The following is a 25,585-nucleotide window of genomic DNA, read 5'->3' as shown; positions in this document are numbered from 1 at the left end:
CAAAACTGTAAAATGCTGTTCCTGGACATGTGCTGTGGTAGAGCCCAGCTCCCAGTCTGAGGTGTGCTCACCAGAGCAGCTTGTGCTTTTACACAGATCAAAACAACACGATGTCCTGCTGCACTCCCACAATACAGCTCCACCAGCTAAGGAATTACATATTGCTGTCTACAGCAGGTTTGCAAAGAAAGCAGCAATACAATAGGTTTGTGTAAAACAATGACCTGCCCTGGCTGCTTTATTTCAAATACATATGCGAGTGGAAGAGGAGAGGAGAAATCTCATCGGCTGTAGGAAATGTCATTCATGGGGCAGGAAACACCTTTCATGTCTCTGCATGTTTTCCCTTTTATTCAGTTGTATCCTTAAAACACTGAATTGCTTTTCCATCGCTCTGCTGGAGATCAAATACACTGTTTAAAATGGTTGTTATCCCTTTATGCTCACCAGACCTCACCTTCAGGTTAGCTGCTTTACTCCAGCTAGATTACAGAATCATTTCACTGTAATTTGATCTTTGAAGCAGCAATAGGTTGAGTTTTTTTAGTTGGAAAAATCCCTAATGCTTGCTTTTATTCCTTTAGAAAGTGTTTGTCCTGGTGTTTGCAGAGGATGATTGTTTTGTATACCAGGGCTTGCAAGTGAAATTTTGGATGAAAGACCTCAGTGGACAGCCCTGCTGTTGTATGAAGTTCTTAAGAAGGTTCATGTCAAAAGACAGACATAAATTGAAATTGGAAGGAACAAATGTGCGCTAGATGCTAATGAAAGACATATCAGTGCTATTTCAAGTTTTGAAACTATTTTATTCTTCCAAAATCCTACACAAACAGTAGCAGACATCACAATTATTTACAATTATTTTTTTTCAGCTGTTGTCGTAGCTCTCAGCATTGGAGAGGTAACAGGGATACAGAAGCAGAATTGGAATCCTAGTTTCTGGATGTAACTGCACAATTCTGACCCAAATCTGCTGAAAATTCCTGGACAGTTGTGGTTTTAATCAGCCAGGCCTTGAGGCAGGATAATCTTACCCAGCTATATAACATTACAGTGGTGTTTGTGTTCGTGAGTGCTGAAGCCCTGAAGTGATTTTACATTGCCTCAACTGAAGGCTCTAAGAGCAACCTCAGTTACTATATGTCTAGCTGTAAAACAAGAAAGGAAGGGCATCAGTGTTCCATCAGACCTGTAGCAAGACTGAGTGAAATGGCACTGCACTTGGGTTTGCTTTATTGTCTTTGACCTCTACTTTCACAAATAAAGCAAACCAAATATTAATAGTTTCAGAGAGGAAAGACTTCCACTTGCAATTTCTAATACCAGAACCGTTGAGAATAACAGCTATTTACATGGCTAGCTGGAAAATTTAGTACAACTTTTCATAAAGCACTAGAAGTGTATGTGAGTATGTGTGAGAGAGGAGGAGGAGGAAGCATGAATTGAAAATGCTGTTTTAAAAGGGAAGGAATGCCAACAAAGGAGGATAGAGTCATGTTACTATTCTGGAATTGCTATTTTGTATTCACTAATTGGGAGTTTTCTTTAATTCACAGAAATTCTCCCACTGGCAGACTCTGCAACTATAGTAAACATCCAAGCAACTGTAGGAAAGAATAGTTTCCTTCAGTGAATATATAAATGGACATCAGCTCGTGCCCTCCATCCCCTCCCAAACAAAACCCCCACATGGCTTCCACATGAATAGCAGGTCTTTCTACATCCATACCTAATGCTTTGCACATCTGACCTTAATGCTGGTTCAGCCATAAGACATGTCACGAGGGTCAGTATGGGTGCAAGTGGGCCATATCTGGGCTCAAACTGGTCCTGCTGGGCTGCTCCTACATTCAGCTGAGAGATGTGTACTTCCCTTCTCTACCTCTTATGGTGCTGAGGCAGTGGTGGAAGGATGGGGGAGCTGAGGCAGCCAGCACCAGCTCAATCACCAGCCATCCTGCAGCAGATACATAGGCTCTGATGGCGACTTAGCAGGCTGTAGCTTGTGCTACCCTGCCAGGCTCAAGCTGGCATTGCTTGTAACCCGCTGTGGTTCATCCAGCTTATCACCTGTGCAGATGTGACACCAGCCAGGCAAGAAACTTTGAAGTTAATAAAGCACTGGGCCTGTGGAGTTTACATGCCTTTATCTGTAGTCAGCAGCAGAGTGAGGCTTCCATGCTTGAATTTATTTGTAAATGCACATATTTCTTACTAAGACCTGCTTCAACTACCCTTGAGCTTTTCCTCTCCTCCCCTTTCCCTTCTTTTCCATGGTTTAACTTTCTAAGAACTCCCTTCCCTGGAGTCTGAGGTTTGAGCTTTTGGAGGGTGGTTCCAAAAGTGACTGTTCTTTGGTGTTACGTTCAATATTCACTATAGCACAATTACATGAGAAAAGAACAGTTGACTCTGGCACATGCTTCTGAATGCAGCACTCTTGAGTTGCTCATTTGGTTTGAGAGGGGTTTCTCTTTAAGTGGTGTTTGTAAGTTTAGGTTCCATAGGTGTGTAGTTCTAAAGTAGCTTAAGGAGGAGCAAAAGGGGGTTCGTTAATTTTCCATGCTTATATGTTCTTAAGCTTACAGAGGAGGAAGCTAGATAGAAATGCAGTGTTGAACCTCATTTGTTAGTGGTTTTAGTAGCTCGTTGCACTGTAATTTGTGAATCATTCTGTCTAAAATTTGTAGGGGGTGTTAAAAGCTGGCACCATCTTTTGGACGTTGATGGGGTTACCACAGATGCAGTAACATTAGGGACATGGCTGTTGTGACAAGCCTTTGGTATTTTAGCCATGTCCCTTAATTCCGTAAGGAAAGGGCTCTGGTAAACTTAAATTAGCATTAAAATACAGGGCGAGGTGTTTAGGCATTTTGAATGAGTAGAACAAGATTATTTTTAGCTTAAATTATTCATTCTCATAACCAGTTTTTCCTCATGTTGGCACATTAATTCTCTAGTTTAATTTTCTGTCATCCCACTGATGCTAATAGTACTGCTAACTCACCCTTCCAGGCTTTAAACATGACATCTCGCTGCTATTTGTTACTTTTCTGTTTTGTTTTACATGAACAGTTTGTCAAGTTGACTGATGTTGTTTCACTGTATTCTCATCTCTTGAGTAGCTACCTGTTCTCTCTTGGCTTGTACTTAGTGTAGGGCTGGAATTCATCTTTTTCTTCTGTATAACTCTATATGGGCAGAATGTGAGCCCCATGTGGGATTCATACTGGCTGGAAGAATTCAGATAATGGATGTCTTATTGCAGTTTGACAGCCCTTTCCCATTAGTATTAGGAATCGAACAGTGTGACCTATCAGACCTAGCAAATTGGTTGTAATACCAGAGTATTACTTACATGTAAGTATATTATTTATGACATAATGAAGTGTGATTATTGTCTAAACACTTTCCTATATTGAATACTAATCTGCAGAGAATGAGTGGCAGCCAGGAAAAGCAATGCTGGTGGGAAAAGGCGCTCTATTCTCCCCTTTTTCCTGCATCGCAGTGTGAAGGTAAGCAGCTGTGCCTCTTTGAACTGACATTGCACTTGTGTTAGAATGAAATGCTCTTTGTTACGGGTTGGGATTGCTGCAGGCGATGGGAACTACTACTGGTATTTAAAAAACCCCAACACTTCACAGTAAATTCTCTTACCTGGGAGAGAACTGGGATGCTTCAGCTACATTTGTAACAAATACCTAGTGTGCTTCTAAATAGTTTTTAAATGAAAGTGCTTTTAAAATAGTCTTAGCATTTATGGAAATATATTTCATTCCAGAGCCTGGAATTAAGTAAATAGAATATTTATCTCTGACTCTGAAAATACTTTATTACATTTCTGAATAGGTTTCAGCCCAAATGATACTTATTAGGTAGCTAAAGTTGTAAGAATGTGAAAACACCTTTTATGGGTTTGCATAAATAACATGCCAGTTATTCAGGGAACGTATGGAATTCCTCATGAGCTCTGAAGGAGAGGGATTTGCCCCTTGGCCACTCCTTTCCCAGTGACAATCTGGGCATTCTTCTGTCCAACAGAGACAGCAAGCCCAGCCTGGGTAGGTGGTTGTGAGCGAGCGGAAGTGGGGGTGCTTCCAGCACTCCCTGTGGCCTCCCAGCAAACAATTCCTGGCATCTGACAGCTGGCCTGGGCCCAGTTTTGCAGTGAATATACAGAATCCAGGAAGCTCTTATTTTTTGCCTGCATAGCAATTTACCTTTTCTGGGGAGAAGGCAAGAAGCTAAACAGGAACAGCTACACAGTTGGTGTTCAGGCTGTCTGATGCTTTCTCTTGTGGCGGCTCACTGCAAGAAACTTTTGATCAGAGACCTGGTTCCGTAATAATCTGGAAGTAGATTAGCCAGTAGTTATTACTGAACTATTTTTGCAGTGTACCTTGAAGTGCTACCAACTAAACTATGTTCTCAGTGCCCGAATGCCCTTACATTGGTGTTTAGGACAGTCTGGGTTACTTTCAAGAACATCTTACTTGACTTCATTCCCAACTATAGAAATGTTGCTTGCACAGTGAAAGAGCAGAGATCGATGCCAACAGGACTTTGACTGGTTAGAGAACCTCCTGTATTAGAAAAAGCTCAGTATTTACACAGTGAAAATATTTAGTGTCCTTTTGTCGAGTATTTTTTTTTTTTCACGGTGACAACTGCAGAGACATTGGTCTAATAGCAAGTGCAGTGACTCGCACTCTTGAGTACGCATTTCACACTCAGTAATCATGTGAGTGAATTGTGGCATCTTTTTGCTGACATCTACTGGTGAACCAGCATAACCTGCCAGTGCTCCATCACCTCACCTCCTCGGAACACAGAATAGGCAGTACAAAATACTGTCAAGTCCAGAACCTGCCTCATACGGTGGCAGAATTTCTGTGAAGGATTTCTTCTTTTAGACTTAAGTTTAGCAAAACCAGAGCTTTAGTCTTAGAACTGATGTTATTCTTTCACAAATCTTTAGCTGTATCCAGTTTTCTGTATGGGTATTTTTTATATATGGATATTGATGCATGCGATCCATATACATCTATATAATACATGTTGATATTATATATGGAATTTTACTCTGGTAAGTAGAAACCACAGCTGTTCACATCGACTTTTTTTTGAGTTTCAGTCAGAATCAGGCTGCTGTTGCAGTGTATCTGGGATGGGAATAGAAACAGGCACAATCTGGGATGCTGTGCAGTGTAAAAATGTACTGAAGCATTTGTAATAAAAAAGTAATTCTTGCTCTTTGTACTTTACTATTTTAGATCTCATTAACTAAATAGGTTTTTAATCATTTGGTTAACCAGGTAAGATTTGATACAGCTTCCCTGAGGTATTATTCTTATCTCTTTAAGGATATCAGAGTATGAAATCCTCCCCCAAGCAGAGGTTACATGATCTAGAGTGTGAATTACAAGAATACTTCTCAAGACGCTTTCATTTTGGCTAATTGTAAATAACAGTGTTCCTTAATTCTGTTTTTTTTCCCTTTTTTCCTCTGAAACACCCCCACAAACACAATGTAAGAGTGTTACACAAATGCCAAGGGAGAGAATGGTGTAGGAGAATTTGCAGATGTAAAGGAAACATCCAATGATGATGAACATCTTTTAGATTTTAATATGGTAAGTTTGGCATTGGTTTGGGGGAGGAGGTTTTTTGCTTATTTCATAAGGGTGTGCTACTACATCTTTCCTTCCATCACACTTTTCAGTCTGGCCTCAAATGAAGTTCCTACAAAAACCTTCCAAAGCTTTTCTTTCTTTACTTTGCTTTTTTAATCTTCTCTGCATCTTGAGCATCCTTCTGAAAATCCTGTGAAGTGTTGTGCTTTGGGGAGTACAGCCCTTCATACACACAGTTGTACTTCTAGTAGTTAAGCAAACTCAGTTTCCTTTGGGAACACTTGGCTTTTGCTTGTCGTGTGTGTTAAGCACAAGTCTTCTTTTCCTCAGCTTCTAAGTTCAGTGGAGTGGGCTGATGGGGCCGTAACTAAAGGCATAACTAATGCATGCTGAACTCTGTCCTGCTCATGAGCAGAACACCCCTGGGTTTTCTGTAGGGAAAACATTTCATATGCACTTATTGATACACTTTTAAACTTCATAGTGATGCTAGTGCTTAAATTTACACCAGGACATGCTTGCTATCGCTTTACTCATGCAGCTGAAAATACATCGGGTTTGCTTCAAGTTCAGTGAGATCTGCACTGGGTTTTCTTGGTACTTAATACTTACTACCAAATGTTCTAGATGAGTTTGACAGTGACTTTCTAACATGACCTGTGCTAATGATGCATTCTGAGTTCACTTTTGATTCTCTTGCTGTTATGCGCAAATCCTGAAATTAAGGAATAGGAAAAAAATCCCCTCTTTTTCCTCCAGCTGTTCTGCAGTCCTTTCAATGTAGCAGACTAAGTCAGGAAAGAGAAGGACTTGCCCTGGAGCTGTGACATCTCTCTTGAACAGCTACAGAACTGTATCACCTCCCAGCCCAGAAAGAAGCGTGTTCTGTATTGTTCCCCATCAACACTGTCAGTTTAAATCCTTAGGTGTCTTCTGTTTATGAAGCAAGATGTGCCGATGATATAAATGCTGAGGCAAAACCAAATGGCTTCAGGAAGAAGATCTACTCCAGTGATAGCTCCAGCTCTGCAGACACAGCTTCGGAAGGTGGAAGTGAATGGGCTGATCCATGTGAGGAGGAGCTTTTTTCCCGAACTCAACTATAAAAACTGCAGAGTAGAACAGATGGTTTAAAAGTAACGTGAGATGGAAAACTATTCTTCTTGAGGGTCTGTAGCTCTAAAACAACAACTTGAGTTTCCTCTTCAGTTAATGGATTCAGATATGTATTTATCTTTCTCTTCTTGCTTATTTTATAGATGAGGACACAGCTGTCCTCTTGAAGATTTTATTTCCTCCCCCCAGAGTCCCCCTGTTAAATTCTTGGCTATTTGAACTAGACTAGATTGTGTTGTCAAATCAAGAATGGATGTGCATGTGCTTGTCTTAGTAGTACCACTGCTTTTTTGCATCTTAATTGCAGTTATTTTCATTCGTAACTGTAGCCCTATACTATCTTCCTAGCATCGCAGTGTCTACAACTACTTCTGCTGTTCAGAGACTTCCGCTTTCTGCACATTAGGCTTTGTTCTTTAAGAACCGGGAGATAAATACTTAACACTGTAATCTATCAGTGCCTTTCTGAATGCAGGAGAAAAGCATGAATGACTTGTCCAGTCTTCATTCAGTAAATCTCATAACTTTGAAGTAGGAACAACAGGGTTGTGCTTTAGAGACTTACAGAAACTGTGTTTTCTATCCTCTGATCCCCCCCTCCCACAAACCAACACTGAGGACACCATGGTTTGTGTTTTTGCTAACTGGAGAAGCCAAGGATTTTTTTGTAGGTATGGAGGCAATGTGGGGCTTTTTATCTTCCCCCCTCCCCCCCCCCCTTTTTTTTTTTTTTGTCCTTTTTAGCAACTTTCCAATGTGGGGCAGAAGCTGAACAAGTAACACCAAAAAAATCATAAATCACGGGAGTGATGTGTGGATTGTTGTGGATCTTGTAACAAGTACTGAGAATGTTGTCTTGTTGCAGATGATGGCATTCATGTAACCTGCAAAAGCATCCTGCTCTGCACTCGAGCTCAAATGGCTGAGATGATCTAAAATGCTCAGAGTGTTCAATGTTTTAAGTAACACGGAGGGTCAGTGCTTCACTTGAAAGAAATCCTGTGGCTGCTGCAGTTAGCTGCTGTCGTGGCTGTGATTTAGTAGATCTTGTAGTTCATTTTGTGTTTCTGAGAGGATGTGTGGGGCAAGTTGTGTGTGTGGCGGGGGGGGGCAGGGGCCGCGGTGACTTGCACATACGTGTGTGACTGCAGTAGTGATTGTTGCTTTATGTGACTTGCTTTTCAATTTTCTTTTGTTAAGTTAGAAAGTCGATACGTTGTTGAGTTGCATCCGTACAAGACTTATCGACTCCTTGTGCTTTTAACACATTATGCAAAATGGATAAGCCAGGAGGAGCAATATTTGCAAAACTAAACATTCTAAGTTTTTACCAACTCATAGTTTAAAACCCAACACCAACTAACTTGTCTACACAATAGCAGCATGTCTGTAACATCAGGAAGAGCTGACTTGAAAAGCGTGACCATTAATTCTGCCAGGCAATAAACCTCATGAGAACCACAGCTGTTTGACACGTGAGCTGAACTGCCTTTGAAATATGTTCCGTGCTGGAAAGGTTTTCTCAGTAACTGGGTTTTGTTGCCTTTATTCAGTTGATAATGTAAGAATTCAAAGACGTGGCTGGAAATCCGCGCTGTTCTCTGCACAGCGCTGCTGGTGAGATCGTTACTTAAAATTGGCTTGGTTTGTCCTTAACCAGGGACTTTTGGTCCTCCTCTTAGATGTTTTAGGGTTTGCATTCATACAACGAATCTTTTGACACTTTACAGTTTCTTTTCTTAATTTATTTGCAGACTTGGGATAGATTTTTACATATTTTACTTTCTTCTGGAGCTTCCTTGAGAGGTTGTTTAGCACCTGCACTGAGAACTAGTTAACTGTAACGTGGAAGTAAAAGAGAACTTTACACATGCATTCTTCACATCACTACAGTGAAGAATGGAACAGAATACAAGAACAAGGAATGACCAAATGGACATATTTCAAACACAAACTTCAGCTCAGTTAATTTTGGCTAGAGCTGCTTCTTTGGTAAGAAAGGGCTCAAAGCAACAAAGGTGTTGCTTATTGTTGTTACACGGTGGCGTGGAACAACACCAGCACCTTTGGGGAGAAGAAAATCATGTATTGAGCTTGGGCAATAACAAATTGTCTTTACTTGTTTTCATAGTTTAACGGCTGAAGCTCTAAAGCTTTTGGGTAAGAGTTGAAGTGTGGTTTTTAGTTTTTCTGTATGGATAGAAACACACACAACAACAACAGCAGCATTAAAGGTTGGCATACGCTGAACCGCACTGTGGTATGAAGTGCATTGCATATCCATAGCACTGAAGTATCAGTTTTCCATTCCTGGGCTGAAATTTGTTTCTACTTTTTGCTTCAAGTGGTTGTATTGTTCTGATTTCACGTACACCAGAGTAACTGATTTTGTTTTCTTGTGGAGTTACTTAACACCAAATAAAAATATAAAAGGACAATTGGATGGTGTGTGCGCATTCATTTTCTTTGGCTGACATAGATAACTTAAATACAACATGGAATCACAGAATGCCAGGTTGGAAGGGGCCTCAAGGATCAGCCGGTCCAACCTTTCTTGGCAAAACATGACCTAGACTAGATGTCCCAGCACACTGTCCAACTGAATCTTAAAGGTCCAGCACTGAGGAATCCACCACTTTCCTGAGGAGGTTATTCCAATAGATGGTTGTTCTCACTGTGAAAAATTTTCCACTTGTGTCCAACCGGAATCTCCCCAGGCCTAACTTGGGCTCATCACCCTCATCTTTTACATGTGACTCCTTGTAAAAAGCAAGCCTCCATCCTCTTTGCAGCTCCCATGGCAGTTAAGCATTCAACATGCTGGAGAGGTGGCAAGAGGCAGCTAATTTGCGAATTCTTCTCTTTGCATCATTATTTTTATTTTCGTTAATATTTTTTCAGTACAAGGCAGGAAAACTAAATACATTGCATATGTTCTTAACGAAAAGACAAGCACACAAATAAGTTTAGTCCCCACTTCATAATCTCATTCCAAAATTTCACTTGTAACGACAGCTTCATGTTTAGAGAAAAGGAGACCTCTTTCAAAATAAGAAATAAAATTAAATGCAAACGTGAGCAAACCCAGCCCCTATCATACATAACAGTTAAAGAACTTTTATGTAGTAAGGGATCTAAAGTAGCAGACTTCTGTTTCTGCTTTCAGCTTGTGTTCACCATCAAATGGGCAGTATCTTACTTCTACTTTTAAACAAACTGCATCTGTGACAAGACAATGCATAATCCTAATGCCATGGCCAGGCCTCTCTTTATAGAAAGGCAAAAAAAGAGCCAGTTTTCAGTAGCTCACATCCAGCGTGGTGGAGATGCATGCAATGTGTTGCTCTAAGTTTACAGCCATAGCTAGATGGGGTTCCCTGCGGAATGATTCCAACTCTCCTGAATTAGAAGTGCGATGAAAACAATACATGAGTACACACTTGGGAAATAATGGAAAATAGCTCTCTGTAAGGCCCTTGGGTGAATACTTTTGTTCATCAGTGCCTAGAATCACAGAATGGTTTGGGTTGGGAGGGATCTCAACACTCACCTGGTTCCAACCCCCCTGCCCTGGGCAGGGACACCTTCCACTAGACCAGGTTGCTCCAAGCCCCGTCTAACCTGGGTGACACTGCCAGGGATGGGCCAGCCACAGCGTCTCTGGGCAACCTGTGCCAGTGTCTTGCCACCCTCAGAGGGAAGAGTTTATTCTCCCCTTTTTCAGTTTAAAGCCATTCCCCCTTGTCCTGTCCCTACATGCTCTTGTAAAAAGTCCCTCTCCAGATTTCCTGTAGGACCCCTTTAGGCACAGGGAGCTGCTCTAAGGTCTCCCCAGAACCTTCATTCTCCAGCCTGAACAAGCCCAACGCTCAGCCTGTCTTCATAGGAGAGGTGTTGCAGCCCTCGGAGCATCTTTGTGGCCTCCTCTGGATTTGCTCTAACAGGTCCGCATCTTTCTAGCATGTTTTAATCCTGGTAGTCCAAATTTTCAAGGCATAAATTATTTTTAATTATTTCTTAACTATGACAGAAGTGTATTTTCATTGTGTTTATAGAAGATGTTTGATAAAGGAATTACATTTAATCAGCCAGGCCTTTCAATTTCTTGTTCCTAATACCCTTCCAGTAGGATTTTTCCTTTTTTTTTTTTTCCTTACAACTTCTCATTTTTGTATGGACACTTGGCTTTTGTCTTCACTTTGCAGTGGGGTTCTAGCCCATGATTTTGACTCTGGAACCCTTATCTATTTGACAACAAAGTTTTCCTCAAGAAGTCTCAACTACCATTTGTGGTTTTTAAATGTTTTTTCTCCATTTTCCTATAATTTTATTCAATACACTGCAGATCCATAGAGACATAATAACTGGATCTGTTATCTGCCCACTGAATGGTACTTGGGTTTCATTCATCATTACTAGTTCTAAACCACAACTAATTTTTAGACCAGTACTTTTTTTCCCTGGCGAGTTCCACAAGAACATTACCACACATTGGGTGTGATGTCTTTTGTGCTGCAAAATTAATCTGTTTGCTTTCGGAAATGTAACTTAAATTGTGCTAGTTTAAGAGACTAACTCTGCTATAGCATCTCAACTTTGCATTATGCAGCACTGCATAACAAAAACCTCGTTTCCTTCTCTGGTATGATTTCACGGTAAGTAAAGATCCACAACATGAGTCCATGGAGGATTGTTGGCAGTTATTTATGGGCACTTCAGCTTCTGCAATTCTGAGATATTAATGCAAGCAGCGATATTTTTAGTTTGTATAGTCCTACTCCTTCACACCTTATTACTCATTTTGTGTGTCTTAAACAGCTCGTAGACAGCGATAGGAACAGTCCAACCACATGAATCATGCTGCAGTAATATCAATTCCATCGTGCTGGGAAGTCTCACACTGCCTTCCCCTACCTTTCCTGCTCTTCATTTTCTTGCTGTCTCACAGAGGGGACTTTTAAACCATGTAAGTCTATTAGTACCCAGTGGTAACAGAAGGGTTAACAGTAATGGTAGGTAGAGATCTGCCTTCATGTTCCTCATCCTTTATCAAGTTTAAGTTCCTGCAGGAGGAGGCAGCCTTTGGGCTAATTGCACATTCTCCAGCTGTCCCTGATTCATCCAACACCTCTTAAAATGGTTTGGATGTTCCATTGATAGTAGGAATGCCTGTGCAGATGGTGGCTGTGCTGGAGATGGACCACTGTAAAACACGGACACGCAAAAGACAAATCCTTGGTTTAGTGTTGACAAAATGTGAAGAATTTGAAGTAGAATAGTATTCTCCATTTGTCAAAACCATCACTTGCTTCTCAGATATTGATATTTTTGATCAAATCATCATCCTTCTCATTACTACAAGTCAGTACAAACCTGAATTTATTTTTTGTTCCATTTTTCTGTGCTATAAAGCATGCATTAGTTACTTTACTATACAAGTAATTCTGTAAAGCAAGGAGGGAAAAGGTCAATGTCTCATTTCTGTTCTAGCACTTACCTTCAAGAGAGAACTCTTCTGTCTCTTAGTACGACAGATGAGAATAGAGATTATCCATCACTTGCTATACTTGCTCTCTTGCTTGTGTGAACTAAAACTGCTGTAAACAACGGTGATGAGAAGAGGCAGGAGCTGTTGATCAGCTAGTATTCAATGATGTACAACTGCTGTACCTTCACGATATGCAAATCTTTGGTTAACTAGAGAAAAAATATTATACTCAAATGTCTTCTAGTTTATGACAGGGAATTCCTAACCTCAGGATGGGCAGGGAGCTGCACAGACAATTCAACTGAAGGTCAGTTTGGCTGTCTCTGAAAGCTGCTTGCATCATACTTGGCTCCTGATGAATGAAAATTCAATCTACATGTGCCCAGGTAGTTCTTAAAAAAAAAAAAATTGTAAGTTGTATCCACTGCAAAATTGCTGCAGCTTCAAAACAAAACTGAAAGCCTAAAACATGATTTCCCACATCTACAGACCTAAGAAGCGTGAGGGAAGCTTGTGTTTCTGTTCTGTGACTCCACAGCAGTGAAGGAAGGACTATTAACTCTGCACACTGTTTTCACATGGAGTAGATTTCTGAAAAATCAGACAAACAGGGCAGGAACTCTTCATGCTTTCTTGCACAGTAACCATAGCACTGGCATGAAGATGAGTTTGTATGACAGAGGTTTTGAATCGAATGTTTTCACAAAACTAAATGCTGTAGCACTGATCTATTATTAGACCACACTGATGTCTTTTGCCCACTAGGTGAACATCAGTTGCCAGTCAAAGGCTGCTCTATACAGTGCTTCATTTCTACACAACAGCCATAGGCAAGACACTTTGAACAGAACATCAGGGTTTTATTCCAAGAATTTTTACAACATTAAGTATTTTACAGGTTTACCCAACTGAACCAATGGCAGAAGACTGATAATAACCATGCTCAGTAAGAACCACAACTGACTTCTTAGAATCACAGAATCAACCTGGTTGGAAAAGATGTTTAAGATCATCAAGTCCAACCATTACTCTGGGACTGCCAAGACCACCACTAAAGCATGTCACTGATGGTCTCATCTACACGGTTTTTGAACACTTCCAGGGACAGTGATTCCACCACTTCCTTGGGAAGTCTGTTTTTACCATGCTTTTGAGGATTTACTTACATGCCATCTGATAAAACAGGAAGACTTGATTTCTCAGTGTGCTCTTCTGGATGAACTTTAAATTCTGCACAGCTGAAAACCAAAGGCACTAAAGATCCCCTTTGCACTTGGTTATTCATTTATACTTCCTGTAAGTGGTAGTTCCTGTTCAGCTCCCTTTTAATAATTAGGCCATGCAACACTTCCATGAGCTGATGGTGTGACGCTGTATTTAGTCACATGTCAGCCTTCAGCTTCTACCAGTACAGAGAAATAGTAATACACAGCACTTACAGACAGAAATCAAGTTGTCTCAGATGGAGACGGCTTTAATAGAACTGATGCTAACTCCTAATGCAACAAGTCAGCTTTTGCTAACAGCTCAGAACAACCAGAAATGCTATGTACTCCTTTTCCATGAGTTATATAGTCATTCACATGCAATAAAAGGGTTTTTTTTATACCGACTAGGCTGTCATTTTCTGTAAGCATTCTGAGGCTGACCCTGGTATTTTTATGCTGCCTAGCACATTGGCACCCTGGTGCTTTCATGTTTCCATGGTGGAAAGAATAGTAACAATTCCGTTGTGAGTATCAAAAATCCTACCAGCTTAATAGGAAATGGAAAATATCCACTAAATATCATCTGTGGGTTGGAAATGGAAAATATCCACTAAAATAAATCACTTCGAATCTCAAAGGTATTATGATTGCAAAGTTCTATCCTTAAGTAAGTGCCGGCACAAGTGTTTAAGTGCCTAACTCCCTGCGTGAAACTTTTCAGCTGTACTCTGTGCTCTGCGGAGGATTTCCTCCAGCAGACTTCTCTAATAGTTTCTTCAGCCTAAATAGCATTATGAAGGTGGGAGTATCATTATTTCCTATGGAGACACTCTGCAGACTTACAGAATTCATTACTATTTCCATTCTCTTGTTTACCTTAATTTACCCCTAATAACTTTGACAACACCATGATAATGCACTCTTCTGGTTGCTCCAACAGAAGAATTGATGCCTGCTCTCAAAACTAAAAGGAAAATGTTAATATTGAAAAGGGAATTAGTAAGAGCATACACTCTAAAATAGTATGTCTCCTGCATATGAACAAGTTAATAGCGCTTCAAAGCTTGTTTGCTTTTATTTATCTTCTTTTAATAATATGTCAGCTGTCTTGCAGAGGTAGCAGTGATTTTCAAGGAGAGATACGGGCACATGAGTGCCTATCTTAACTGTTTATATGGATACCCATCACAGAAATCCAGCAGAGTAAGCTCTGATATTTATCAGTCTCTGACCCAATCACATACATTATCTGCAGATGTAAAATTTTTGGTTGCTAGTACGTTTTCAGCACATACTTATCTTGATAATAACAGAATTCTCATCTTGATAGCATGGAACTGCTGTCAATGAGGTCACAGTGGCGAGTACTTCCATGCAAATTTACCTCAGCCTCTAGCAATATATTCAGGTGTAACTTGCCCGTATCAAAGCCTGAATAATCTTGGCTTTGCTCTTCTTGATACTGAACTAACTACACTAACACAAGTTTAGGTATTTCTGCATTTACTGCATTCACATATCCAGCTTCAGGGTAGACATAAAAGGCATGAAGTGACGGTATTTACATGAGTTAAGATGGAGAACAACTTTACCTTATTCTAGAGACATGATCACTTAGTCTAGGTGCAAGAAAAAAGCAATAACGAGTTTCAAAGATGATAAGTGAACAGGAAAGCTCTGCCTCTGTAAGGCCCTGACTGCTGGCCACTCCTTTGATTCCAGTGTGGGGACAGAAAGAAAGGGTGTACACGGCAAGTTCACTACGGAAACACCAAAAGGGAGCAGGTTAAAATGGAAGGCAAAGATTAAGAAAAAGGAAAGACAAATCAAACATGCTGGAAGAGTAATTACCAGCCTAGAGCCTCCACTTTCGGCTTTCCAGTTCATTTCCGCAGAGCTAAGGATACACCTTCACTTGATTCGCCACACCTTCCACAGTCCACACTTGCACAAGGCACCGAATTTTGCTTTCCTCTTAAACGCAGCCGGGAGCACAAGGGCAGCCCCTCCACAGACCTGCTCCCCTTGCTTGGCCCCCCGCGCTGCCACCGGCATTAGCACAGGACGGGCTGCAGCCACCTGGTAGCAGCAGAGTGGCTCTGCTCCAGCACGAAACTCCTCTAAACGAAAGCCCTCGGTTAAAGCTCATCGTTCTCCGACCCACTCCAGGAGCCACCCCACTGACCTCTGCCATAACGGAGACAGGCACGAACACCTCACACTAGCTACTACTAGTAACTCGGTCGCTCTGAGGTGACTCAAAATGGCGGCCACCTCCCCGCGTGCTCCCGCCCCCCGCCGCGCAGGCGTTCCCCGCCCCGGCGGGCGGTGCTTCTCGCCGCCGCGCTGAGGAGGGGGAGCGGCAGCGGGGCGGTGCGAGGCCGAGCTGCGGGGATCGGAGTGTTCCGGGTGGAGCCCGGCACCTGTCCCGCCGGTAGAGTCTGTTGCTCTGCTCGTAGCCAGGTGTGCGCTGAACCGCACCGCGCCCTGCCCGCCGCAGGGGTGGGTGCCATGGGAGGCCCCGCGCCGTGCGCGGAGGGTGCTCGGCGGCTGGTAGCAGCCCCATTTCACCTCCGTTGAACCCACCGCTCCTCCGCTGGGAACGGAGAGCGATATGGACTGCCCGCCGCAGCTGCCAGCCGCTTCCTAGTCCCGCAGCGGGAGCTGTGGGGCGGGTTGGGCATGGCCCAGCAAGAAGAGAGCGACGGAGGGCAGCGCTACCCCGGTGAGGTGTCAGAGCTTCTGTGTGGCTCTTCCTGCTCGGGTGGCGGCCGGCCCGGCCGTGCTGCCGGGGCTCGGACTGCGCTTGGGGCCGGGGGGTGTTGTGTGATACCTGTTGAGGTGAGGGTCAGACAGAGCACGGCGGCACGGGCGGGCTGTGGGGAGAAGCTCCCGGGTCTGGGCTGCGGCTGAGGGTCGGTGGCTGGTTGGAGAAGTTGGGGCAGTGGCTCGGCGCCGCCGGAGTCTGGTCTGAGTACCGCGGAGGAGGTGAGCGGTGCTTCCCGAGGCGTTGAGGGACTGCTCTGGTTGTGGGTTTTTGTTTCTTTCCGTTTTTAACAAAGGCCACTGGGTCGGAAACCTTTGCAGTGTCGGGTCAGCCTCAAAGCCCGTGTAGAGGAAACAACTTTTCATCTCTGGCTGCCTTTCTTTCTAGTTGAAGTCTTCTAGGCAGTCCCCAAAGACCAAACAAAACTGTAGCTAACGTGAGGTGAAGTTCTCCTGGCGCTGCTGCTACAGTAATGTGGCCTCGCATTTTTCAGTCGTATCGGTGTGGGGTGGAAAAAAGCTTTTCTAACAGAGGCTTTAGAGGAACACTGTGACTCATATTGCTTGCCTGACATAGGAAAGTGGAAAAGCAGTGAATGGTTTACTTATATGATTGCTCTCCAAGCAGTCTGCTCAGAGTCGGGTTTGTAAAGCTCAGGCTTCGTGCAAGGTCCCTGCTGAGAGTTAGATAAAATACTTATTTTAAAATTAAAATAAAAAGAAAATCCCAACTTAGTTTTTTTTTCTGCCATTCAACTTTTGGCAGTGCTTATGTGTGTAGCCATAATCGCTGTATCTCATGCTTTGCTGAAAGCTAGACTTGCAGCCTCAGGAATTCTTCCCTGTTGGCAGTGCTGTGGCTGTTAAAGCATCAACATAAACAGTCTGAACCGAGAAATGTTTAATAAACAAAACTGGGTTTGATGCCCTTGTGCACCGAGGTCACCTGCAGTCGCAGTTGATAGCAGTGTGCTTCTTGGTACGGGCAACAAAAATGTTGCCAAATAGAGTATAAATCCTTTTTTTTTTTCCCCTTTAAGAAGAGACAACCCAGCACTTGCAGCATTTTAATGGAGGAAATTCCCCGGTTTTTAAAACTTTTTAAAAAAGAAATGTTGGCAAAGATTAGTGTTGAAGAGGCACAAATTGTGTGAGATGAAAACCGAGATGTTAACTGTTTGAAAGCTGAGCAGTAGATGTAACCACCCCTCTTGTCATTCCTGAGAGGCAAGACGATGCAAAGCCTGTTCTGGTGATAGCTGTTTCACCCTTCCTTCTAAACAAGTTTGTTGCCTAAACTGCATTGCAAGGCAGAGGGAACTTGTGCTGTGGAAGTATGTGGCACAAGTGATCCTTGTGTTACTCTAATGGCTTGGCATTGCTTTAACTTTCTTTAAATTTTACATTACGATTGGTTAAAAAGCTGATTTATTCTAGATCTTACAAATTCAGATCAAACACAACGTGTTCCCTCTGTGTGGTTGAGCAATAGCAAAGTCACAACGTTTTAAAGCTGCTGGTTATTGTCAGGACATGCTGCGGTCAGAATCCGGGGAATGCGAGCCTGTACAGACGGCCATAGTGGAACAGAGCAACTCCATCTGTCAGACAGAAGAATTTACCTGGGAGAGGGCCTAAAAGCAGGATGAATGTGTACTGATATTTCCATGGAGTTCTGCCACTTACAGTCCAGGGACTTACTGAGTTCCTTTTTGTTTAGGAGTCCTGAGTGATTTTTGATTCCCTGAGCTTACATGTAAGTTTCTGGCATCTGCAGTGTATTGTGGCGAGGAGTTATGCAGTTCAGCTACCCTTAGCATGAATAGCTACATCCTAATGTTAATTTGGAACCTGGCAACAAAGCTATCTTTATCTGTTGTCCCTTAGTGCTTATGTTGGAAGAGTTAACGAGTAAATAACGCATACCTACACTGTCATTGCCACGTGTGACCTCTCCTGTCTTGTCCTATCTCCTTTTCCCCTGTTCTCTCTCTTCTATGGTATTAACAGGAGATCGTGGTTCCTGTAAGGTACAGAATGTTAAGACTTTACAGATATAAATTTTTAGATGATAAATAGATCTAGGTAAACCACGGGGATTATGAATGTTGTGCAGACACAATTGCTTACTCTTTCTCAATAGTTTATGATACTACTAATACTTCAAGATGTTATTAAGATGATAATGTTAAAAAAGATATGTTAGTAAATGATTTATGGAAAGAAGTTAGCATTGGAGCACATGACACTTGGAATGTTTGACATTGTCAGATTTTGCACTCACCAGTGAGGCAGGTAAAATAAGGAGTATAAACATCACTTTGCTACATCCTTAAAAAAACAATCTTACAATAACCTAATGCAAAATGAATCAAGGAGTTCTCATGTATGTTTTTGACAGCTGATTACATTTCAAGTTGTCATTTAAAGCCCTTGATGGGTATACATCAAAGCTTCCTACAGTTTTGCTGAACTGTGTAAAACCTTTGTAAGTTGTTATTGCATAATTTGCTTCATCAAGCTGTAGCTGTTGGATACTTCTGCATTTGCTGGTTGCCTGTTTAAAGGATCCCTTCTTGTTAAATTTCTTGTTTAAAAAAAAGCCAAGCCAAGTTAAAATAGCTCCAGTACCCCACATGGAAATTCAGTTTCACTTCTCTTTGAACTCTCTGGTGTACAGAATTGTTTGGTCTTTTGAGCTGCTGTATTTACTGGCTCTTCCAAGGCCACTGGAATGTTTACCATTTGTAGGCTTAGTAATTAAACCAAGGACTGGCTACTGCTTGGGAAAATCATGGTGTAGGAGTGAGGGCAGTCACTGGAGGAATTCATAATGGGAACAAGCTTGTGCTATTTAGTCAAACAGCATCAAAGTTGTTCCTGGCTGCTTACATTTCTGTACTTTGTTTGGGCTGTGTTTTCTAGATGCATTCAGAAGTATGAGCTGTGATAGAGCAAACACCTGCACCCTTGTTTTGGCCCAAGAGGTGTGCGTGTGTCTATGCTTTAAAGTAACACTGGGGCTGGGTGGGCTGTTGATTTAAAGAGCAATATAATGTATATGAAGGGGTGGGTGAGCATAAGGAAGAGAAAACAGTCAGACTTGTGTTAGAAAAATAAGTGAATCCAATCAAGAAGCTCTGAGAGCACAAGATCCAAGTATATGCTACAGTAATTACATCTCATGTTCCATGTCATGTCATACTTGTACACTTTGACTATCACAGTTGACTTCACTAAGTAGAACAGCTTGTTGCCTGTACTCAAGGATTGTTGTTTCAGTTTTTGGGGATTTTTTGCTGGCCTTTGCAATTTTAATTTAGTGAACTGAAGTTGGTTTGTAATGTATACAGTTGGTATGCTAGTTGTCTCGAGACAACATGTCTTTAAATTGCAGGGGATGTAAACTTTTCAAACCATGGTAATGTGAAAAAAGAAAAGTTGCTATAGCAACTCTAAGAAAAGTGTTCATCTTCACAAGCTTTTTAGTCAAAACAATACATCTAAAACCTTGTTTATCCAAAGTATTAGGCAATTGATGCATTGATTGATTTGGATGGGTAGTACATAGTTACCTGTTAGAAAGTTACGAAAAGGTTTGAAAGATGCAACATCCAGGGTTGTTTCTACTTGACTTTTTGCTACACTTAGGGGTGGATTGAACTGGGGTGTCAGATCAGGCAGTGAATAGCAATTCTGTAGTAAGCTAAACAGTTGGTACAGCACATGTAGTATGTTTGGATTCATGAACTTTTCATATGACTGAAAGCTTGTGGAAGAAATTGTTATGGTTTGGACCAGTGGAATATGTTTGAAATGTGTTTTCTGACACTTGCATGTCAGTATCACAGTGCCAAGGTGTATTGATGGGCTCAGATCTAAGAACAGACAGCATGTTGATCTCTGGTGTCTGGCAGAACTTAGGTGCCATTACCCAGTGGTTTGGAACTACTGAGGGGAGCCAGTTTTCCCAAATGAGATGTTTGGGTTTTGCTTTGTTTTGTGGGAGTGGTGTGTGTTGGTTGTTTTTTAAAGGTAGAATGTGGGGAGGACCTCCTAGAGGATGACTGGCACCTTCAATTACGTGTAAACACTTGAGAGAGAATAGGGGACCAGAAGCAGTACATGGCTTCAGGAAGTGGAGAAGGTTCTATCTAGAAAGCAAGCTGTTTGCAAGATGGAAGGAGAATTCTTCAGTCCTTCACACTTAGTCCAGAGTGTTTCAGAGTGAAGGAACTGAAGCAATATGTGCATATTTTTTCTGCCAACTGCTGCAGAATAATTACATTGCAGACTTCAGCTGTACATAATTTAACTTCATTTGGAAAAAGGAGGTGTATGTATTGTCACAGTAATAAGCATGTAAGGTTTTAAAGGGTCAGTAGCAGTTCTGAGAGCCACGGCAGCAGTCCTCATGGTGTTCCAGGTTTATGAAGGGCTGCAATTGCCCATGGGGACAATTTCCCAGTGCATCCAACCTGCAGCTCATATTTGACTGCCCTCTCTTTAAGGGTCACTCAGGTTTAGACTGGAAGTGGAGCACAGGCTGGATTAAGTAACCTGCTGGCAAAGTAACCATCAGGTTAAGTAACCCTGGGGAGATTATCATTCATTGCAGATACGAAGGACAGTGATCCCTGAGTGCAGCAAATATGATATATTGGCAAATGTCAGTTTTACTGTACCTACACATGTAGTACATCCTGTTTATTGTCAAAGCATTGACTGTGTGGATAGCTTTATAGCTATTCAAATTCTGCATCTCTTGCTTAATGCAAAACTCATATATTATACATTCATTTTCAGTGATAAATTTATTATCAGTTTTATGGTTTCCAGAAGACTGCGAAAAAAATCTGCTTAAATGAGTACTTCAGAGTTTTGGTCTAAGTGTATGGGAACAAGTTTTGTAGCCCTTCCCCCCCTCCCAACATCGCTAAATATGCATTTAGGACTGTATAAAAATATGTATATGTAAAAATAACTTTAAAATACTTGTCTTAATATTGACATGGAACATTAAAGTACTGCAGCTTCTATACGTAGTTTCACTCTGAGGAGATGTATATGAAGTGAACACTGGTATGTAGACTGCTTATGAAAAGCTCTTCATGCTTAGCATTTTCTAGAAGCCTGATTTAAGTTGCCATTTTCTTGCTTATTCAAACAGGGGGAAGGGATAGTGATCATGTGCAAGAGAATATGAGCAACTTCTAATTTAAAACCTAAATGATGACAGGACTGAGTGTATTTAAAAAACCCCAGCAGCACAAACAAAAAATATCCCACTTACAGCCAAGAACAGACCACAACCTTCCTGCAAACTCATCATCTTGTCTTTTCTTTCTTTCTAACTAGTTACCAGTTGGGCCAAGACAACTGATGTAAATTTATCCAATTCCTTAAACGGTTTGAGCTTCATGGGAATTCTGGATGCAAGAGTGGGCAGCGGCATCCAAGGCCTTCACAACTTGAACTCTGAGACCCTGAGATCTCTCTCATTGCCTGAGTATGAGCCTGGCCAGCTGTCCAGTGCTTCAGAAGACTATTATAGCCTTAAATCAGTGGATTCTGGGATTCCAACTCTAGAAATAGGAAATCCAGAGCCTGTTCACTGCAGTGTGTTAAACGTGAAGAGAAAGCAGTCTGAACCTGAAATTGTGCCTGACAGGGGTTTTCAGAGCGCATGCACACTGCCGTCCTATGTGCCTCCACATTCTCTGCCTGCTGAACACGACCACGCTGTGCGAAAATCTTCTACTTTCCCTAGAACTGGGTATGACACCGTCAAACTTTACAGTCCAACTTCGAAAACTCTGAATCGGAGTGATGATATCTCTGTCTGTAGTGTTTCTAGTCTTAGCACAGAACTGTCAGCAACTTTATCAGTTAGCAATGAAGACATTTTGGACTTTGTGGTCACCAGCAGTTCCAGTGCAATTGTGAATCTTGAGACTGATGAGGCGCACTTCTCAGATGTTACCCTGAATTCCAGTAAAGAGACCAATGATCAGAGCCAGCAGGAGTTTTGTCATGAGACGGACGTGGATAGTAAGCGAAAAATACTGGGACCTTTTACAAACTTCTTTGCCAGGTAATGTTTCCATAAAATATGTTTATATTTTAACACTGAGATTAAGATCATAGAAAAGAGGTCTTCTGTGATATTTTACTTTGAAAGAGTTAACAGCTTGCTATTTTAATCTAAATAGGTATTAACAACATATTTTGTTCTGAGTAAGTAGGCAAATATTGCTAGGGACTAAGGCTCTGAATCCTACTCTGTATTATCTGCATGATATATAGAAACATATTAAATCTTCCTAAAAGATTCCTTTTATGTTACAGGAAAATGAGTTCTCAAGAAGTTTTTTTTCCCCTCTGAACCAGGGTTTTCTTCCTGGCTTCTCCAGTGATGCCGTTTGTGATTTTGGCCAAGATCCTTAGTGTCATGTCGCATAAATAGGTAAATATAGGTAGGATCTATACCTGTATTGAAGAGCTTTAACTAATAAGGATTCATAAGTAGTCTAGCAGTGATGGAGTAGTTTGTTGATCATTGTAAGCATGTGAAGTTTAAAATACAAATGTTTGGTAAACACCCTTGTGACTATTGTTATTCTTCCAATAACATCTGACATTTTTGTCACTTGGTTGTTGGAGTGAAGGCATTGGCCATTCAAAGCGGTTACATGACCTCCTAACATGATGTTCCAAATGCAGATACTCGGTGAAAGTGGTGAATAACTAAAAGGTCTAGTCTATTTTTGGGGGTTTGTTTTTATTTGAGGCCTTCATAACATCTATTTTTTAGGATGTAATGTCTGAAGTTATGATACCTGTTGAAGAAACAGCTCTGGAAATAAACTTTAGACATCAAGCAGAGCTGGCTCTATCTAACCTGTTCTAAATGTATGATTGCTTCAGCTAATCTGTTTCTTCATGTAAAATTGTTTTTGCATGAGATTAATAGGCTGATAAAATACTTAGAGAATTGGCAGACATCATCCTTTGAAAGGCTGCCTTATTTGCAAAGCTTGAGAAAAGCAGTTTCTTTAGCTATACTAAACTGGCTGAAACCTTCATTGATTTTTATTCTTAGGTTAAAGTACTGTGTAGTAGAACTCTAGTCATCAGTCATGTTTGAGGTGCTGAAGCTTTTGTGGACCTTTCTCTATTTGTTGCCATGGAACCAGACTTAATTCTGAAGCATGCTTCTCAGCACTTAAAAGTGTGAGCTTTTATTTCCCATCCTGGTAGCACAACTGCTAATTCAAACAAATGCTGTCCTTCAGCCTGGAGGGAGCACAGCCGAACAGGCACATTCGGACTCTGCTCAAAGTAGGATGTTTAACCACTTCTCACCTTTACTCATCCAACAAAATAAAGCCATCTGTCCGAATTCTGTCCTGCTGTGGTCTCTAGTGGTTTTGCCAGTGTTAAACAAGCTGCGGTACTCACTAGACTGAGCTTTTTAACCTGAATCTTTTCAGGTACATTGAATTCCAGAGAACAAAGGCTGTCCTTACTACCTTTTAAATGGAGAACAGGTAATCTTGGTTACCACATGATGTCACTGCATGAATATGAGGATTAAGTTCAAACTAGGTGATCGGCTTTGAAGTTCCAGGTGCTCTGTCTGTATCCTGGCCTTTAATATCTTTCATCTTAACATCCACTTTCTGCTCTGTTTTGAGAACAAGAGTTTATCACTTTTTGTCTGTACTTGCACATCCTCCCCATGTTTTATGCATCCACTCTCATATACTGTGCAACCTGGTCCTGAGTTTCACAGGTATTGAACAAGCAGGGAGCTGCTGAGGGTCCTTCTGGGCCATGGGGAATGCTATCTGTATTTATGCCGTCAACACTGTTAAGGATCAAAGCATGCTGTTGCTATTTTTTGTTGATATTTGCAATCTGTTGCCCATGGGGTTGTAGCTGCTTCCTCTAATGATCCCATACAGTCCCTGTTCACTGGAATTTCTATGGGTTTCTTGGATTCATTCCCAGGGCTTAAATGAGTACTTCAGTAAATGACCTTGGGCCCTGCAGTGTTTTGTTTGAAGGCTTTTAGGGGCCTTCCTACATAGCTGAGCCTGTGCTGTGTGCCAGGATTTGGGTACAGTGTTGGGGGAGGAGGAGGTATTTGGAATAGTATCTTTGAAGACCAGCTCACTGAGGAGGTGGCTTCTGAAAGTAGTTTATAAACAAGTGCTTCAGTGGTAGGTAGAAATGAAGTCCCAGAGAGGAGCATTTTCTTAGCACTTCACACTGTCCTGAAAGGAGTTTCACTTGAGGTTCACAGTCTTGCAGGTTAAGTGTGCAAAACTTCCCTTTTGAAAATCAAGGATGAACTATGGCAGGAGACAGCCAAATTGCTTTGGCTTTGGTCAGCGGTAGGCACACTTGTGTGCAGTGTGAAAGAGCAAGCACCTGAGTGGTTTGTACCTAGCCTTTCTGCCTTCCAGCAGCCTGATGGTGATGGGGTAAGGCTCCTGTGCAGGGGCTCTCAGCCTTAATCTGCACGTTTAGCTCTTTGACAGCTCCTCTGAGTAATGGAATATGGGTTTGAACCACTGACAGCGAAGATGAATCAGCTTAAGTTGTTGACTTTTGACAAAAGGAGAAACCTTCCTTCCTGAAACAGCAGCAGTGCTTGCATTTAATCCAGTCTGGCATCTGAGAATGTGTTAGCTTCTCTGAAGTTGTCAAGACCAAGTTTACTCTGGATATGTCAGTTAAGATTTGTAGCTGCCTGATACTACTGACAAAAATCAGATGCCTCTAGTAGCACCTAAGCTACTTAGGCATCATTTAACGGGCACTTGGAAATGGAGAGCTCCTGCCCTGCCTTCTTGAGCACTATAGTGAAGAATATCTGCGAGACGGTTCCTCTGGCTTGGTTGCTGTCTCTTCAGTTGGTGGAGCCTTGGAAAGGTCTCATTGTTTCCTCAGGCTGGTACATGCCTCTTTGGGTGCGGCAGGAAGATCCAAAGTGAGAAAAAGAGGCCACTTTCCTCCTGGCTTACGCATAGCTTTCCTCTTGAAAGAGCTTAAGGCATCACAGGTACAGTGCTAGGTGGGGTACTGGTGCTCTCAGAAGGCTCCAGGTTAGCACACGAAACTGTTTTTTCGCTTCTGAAAGCAGCTGTAATGCTGACTGCTGGCAAAGAAACTTGATGTTGGTTGTTTTCCAGTGTCATGTGTACTTGTGTCAGCTCTAAAAGGCCAGAGGTCTTTCATATAAAGCATGAGTTTGAATTCATTTCCTTCATTTGAATATATGCAGGAACCTGATTTGAGAAACAGGGTGAGCAAATAAATGGCTGGGCGACTAAAGAGCTGGTGGCTTGTCTGTCCCTTCGCCC

General features: G+C 41.8%; 2 protein-coding genes across 10 annotated transcripts in view; both read left to right on the top strand.

Moving 5' to 3' along the window:
• The window catches only part of KIAA0232, a 68,705-nt gene extending 59,515 nt beyond the window's left edge, over positions 1-9,190 (top strand). For 5 of the 6 annotated variants that reach the window (XM_080614223.1, XM_080614225.1, XM_080614221.1 and 2 more), the window contains 3 exons: positions 3,437-3,518; positions 5,539-5,636; positions 6,563-9,190. In XM_080614223.1, the coding sequence (XP_080470349.1) occupies positions 3,437-3,518; positions 5,539-5,636; positions 6,563-6,742 (360 nt within the window). In that variant the 3' untranslated portion in view covers positions 6,743-9,190. Of the gene's footprint in view, positions 1-3,436; positions 3,519-5,538; positions 5,637-6,395 lie in introns of all 6 variants that reach the window. The other variant, XM_080614222.1, reaches the window with a different exon arrangement.
• A 6,836-nt stretch (positions 9,191-16,026) lies between these two features.
• The window catches only part of TBC1D14 (TBC1 domain family member 14), a 71,831-nt gene continuing 62,272 nt past the window's right edge, over positions 16,027-25,585 (top strand). Inside the window, exons 1-2 of one of the 4 annotated variants that reach the window (XM_080619744.1) lie at positions 16,027-16,173; positions 21,573-22,308. In XM_080619744.1, coding sequence (XP_080475870.1) covers positions 16,131-16,173; positions 21,573-22,308 — 779 coding nt within the window. In that variant the 5' untranslated portion in view covers positions 16,027-16,130. Of the gene's footprint in view, positions 16,174-19,165; positions 19,202-21,572; positions 22,309-22,604; positions 22,681-25,585 lie in introns of those variants that run through there. The other 3 variants (XM_080619745.1, XM_080619747.1, XM_080619746.1) reach the window with 3 other exon arrangements.

The sequence above is a fragment of the Psittacula echo genome, assembly GCF_963264785.1.
Source record: "Psittacula echo genome assembly, chromosome: 1".
NCBI lineage: Eukaryota > Metazoa > Chordata > Aves > Psittaciformes > Psittacidae > Psittacula > Psittacula echo.
This window is presented reverse-complemented; position numbering and strand designations above follow the sequence as displayed.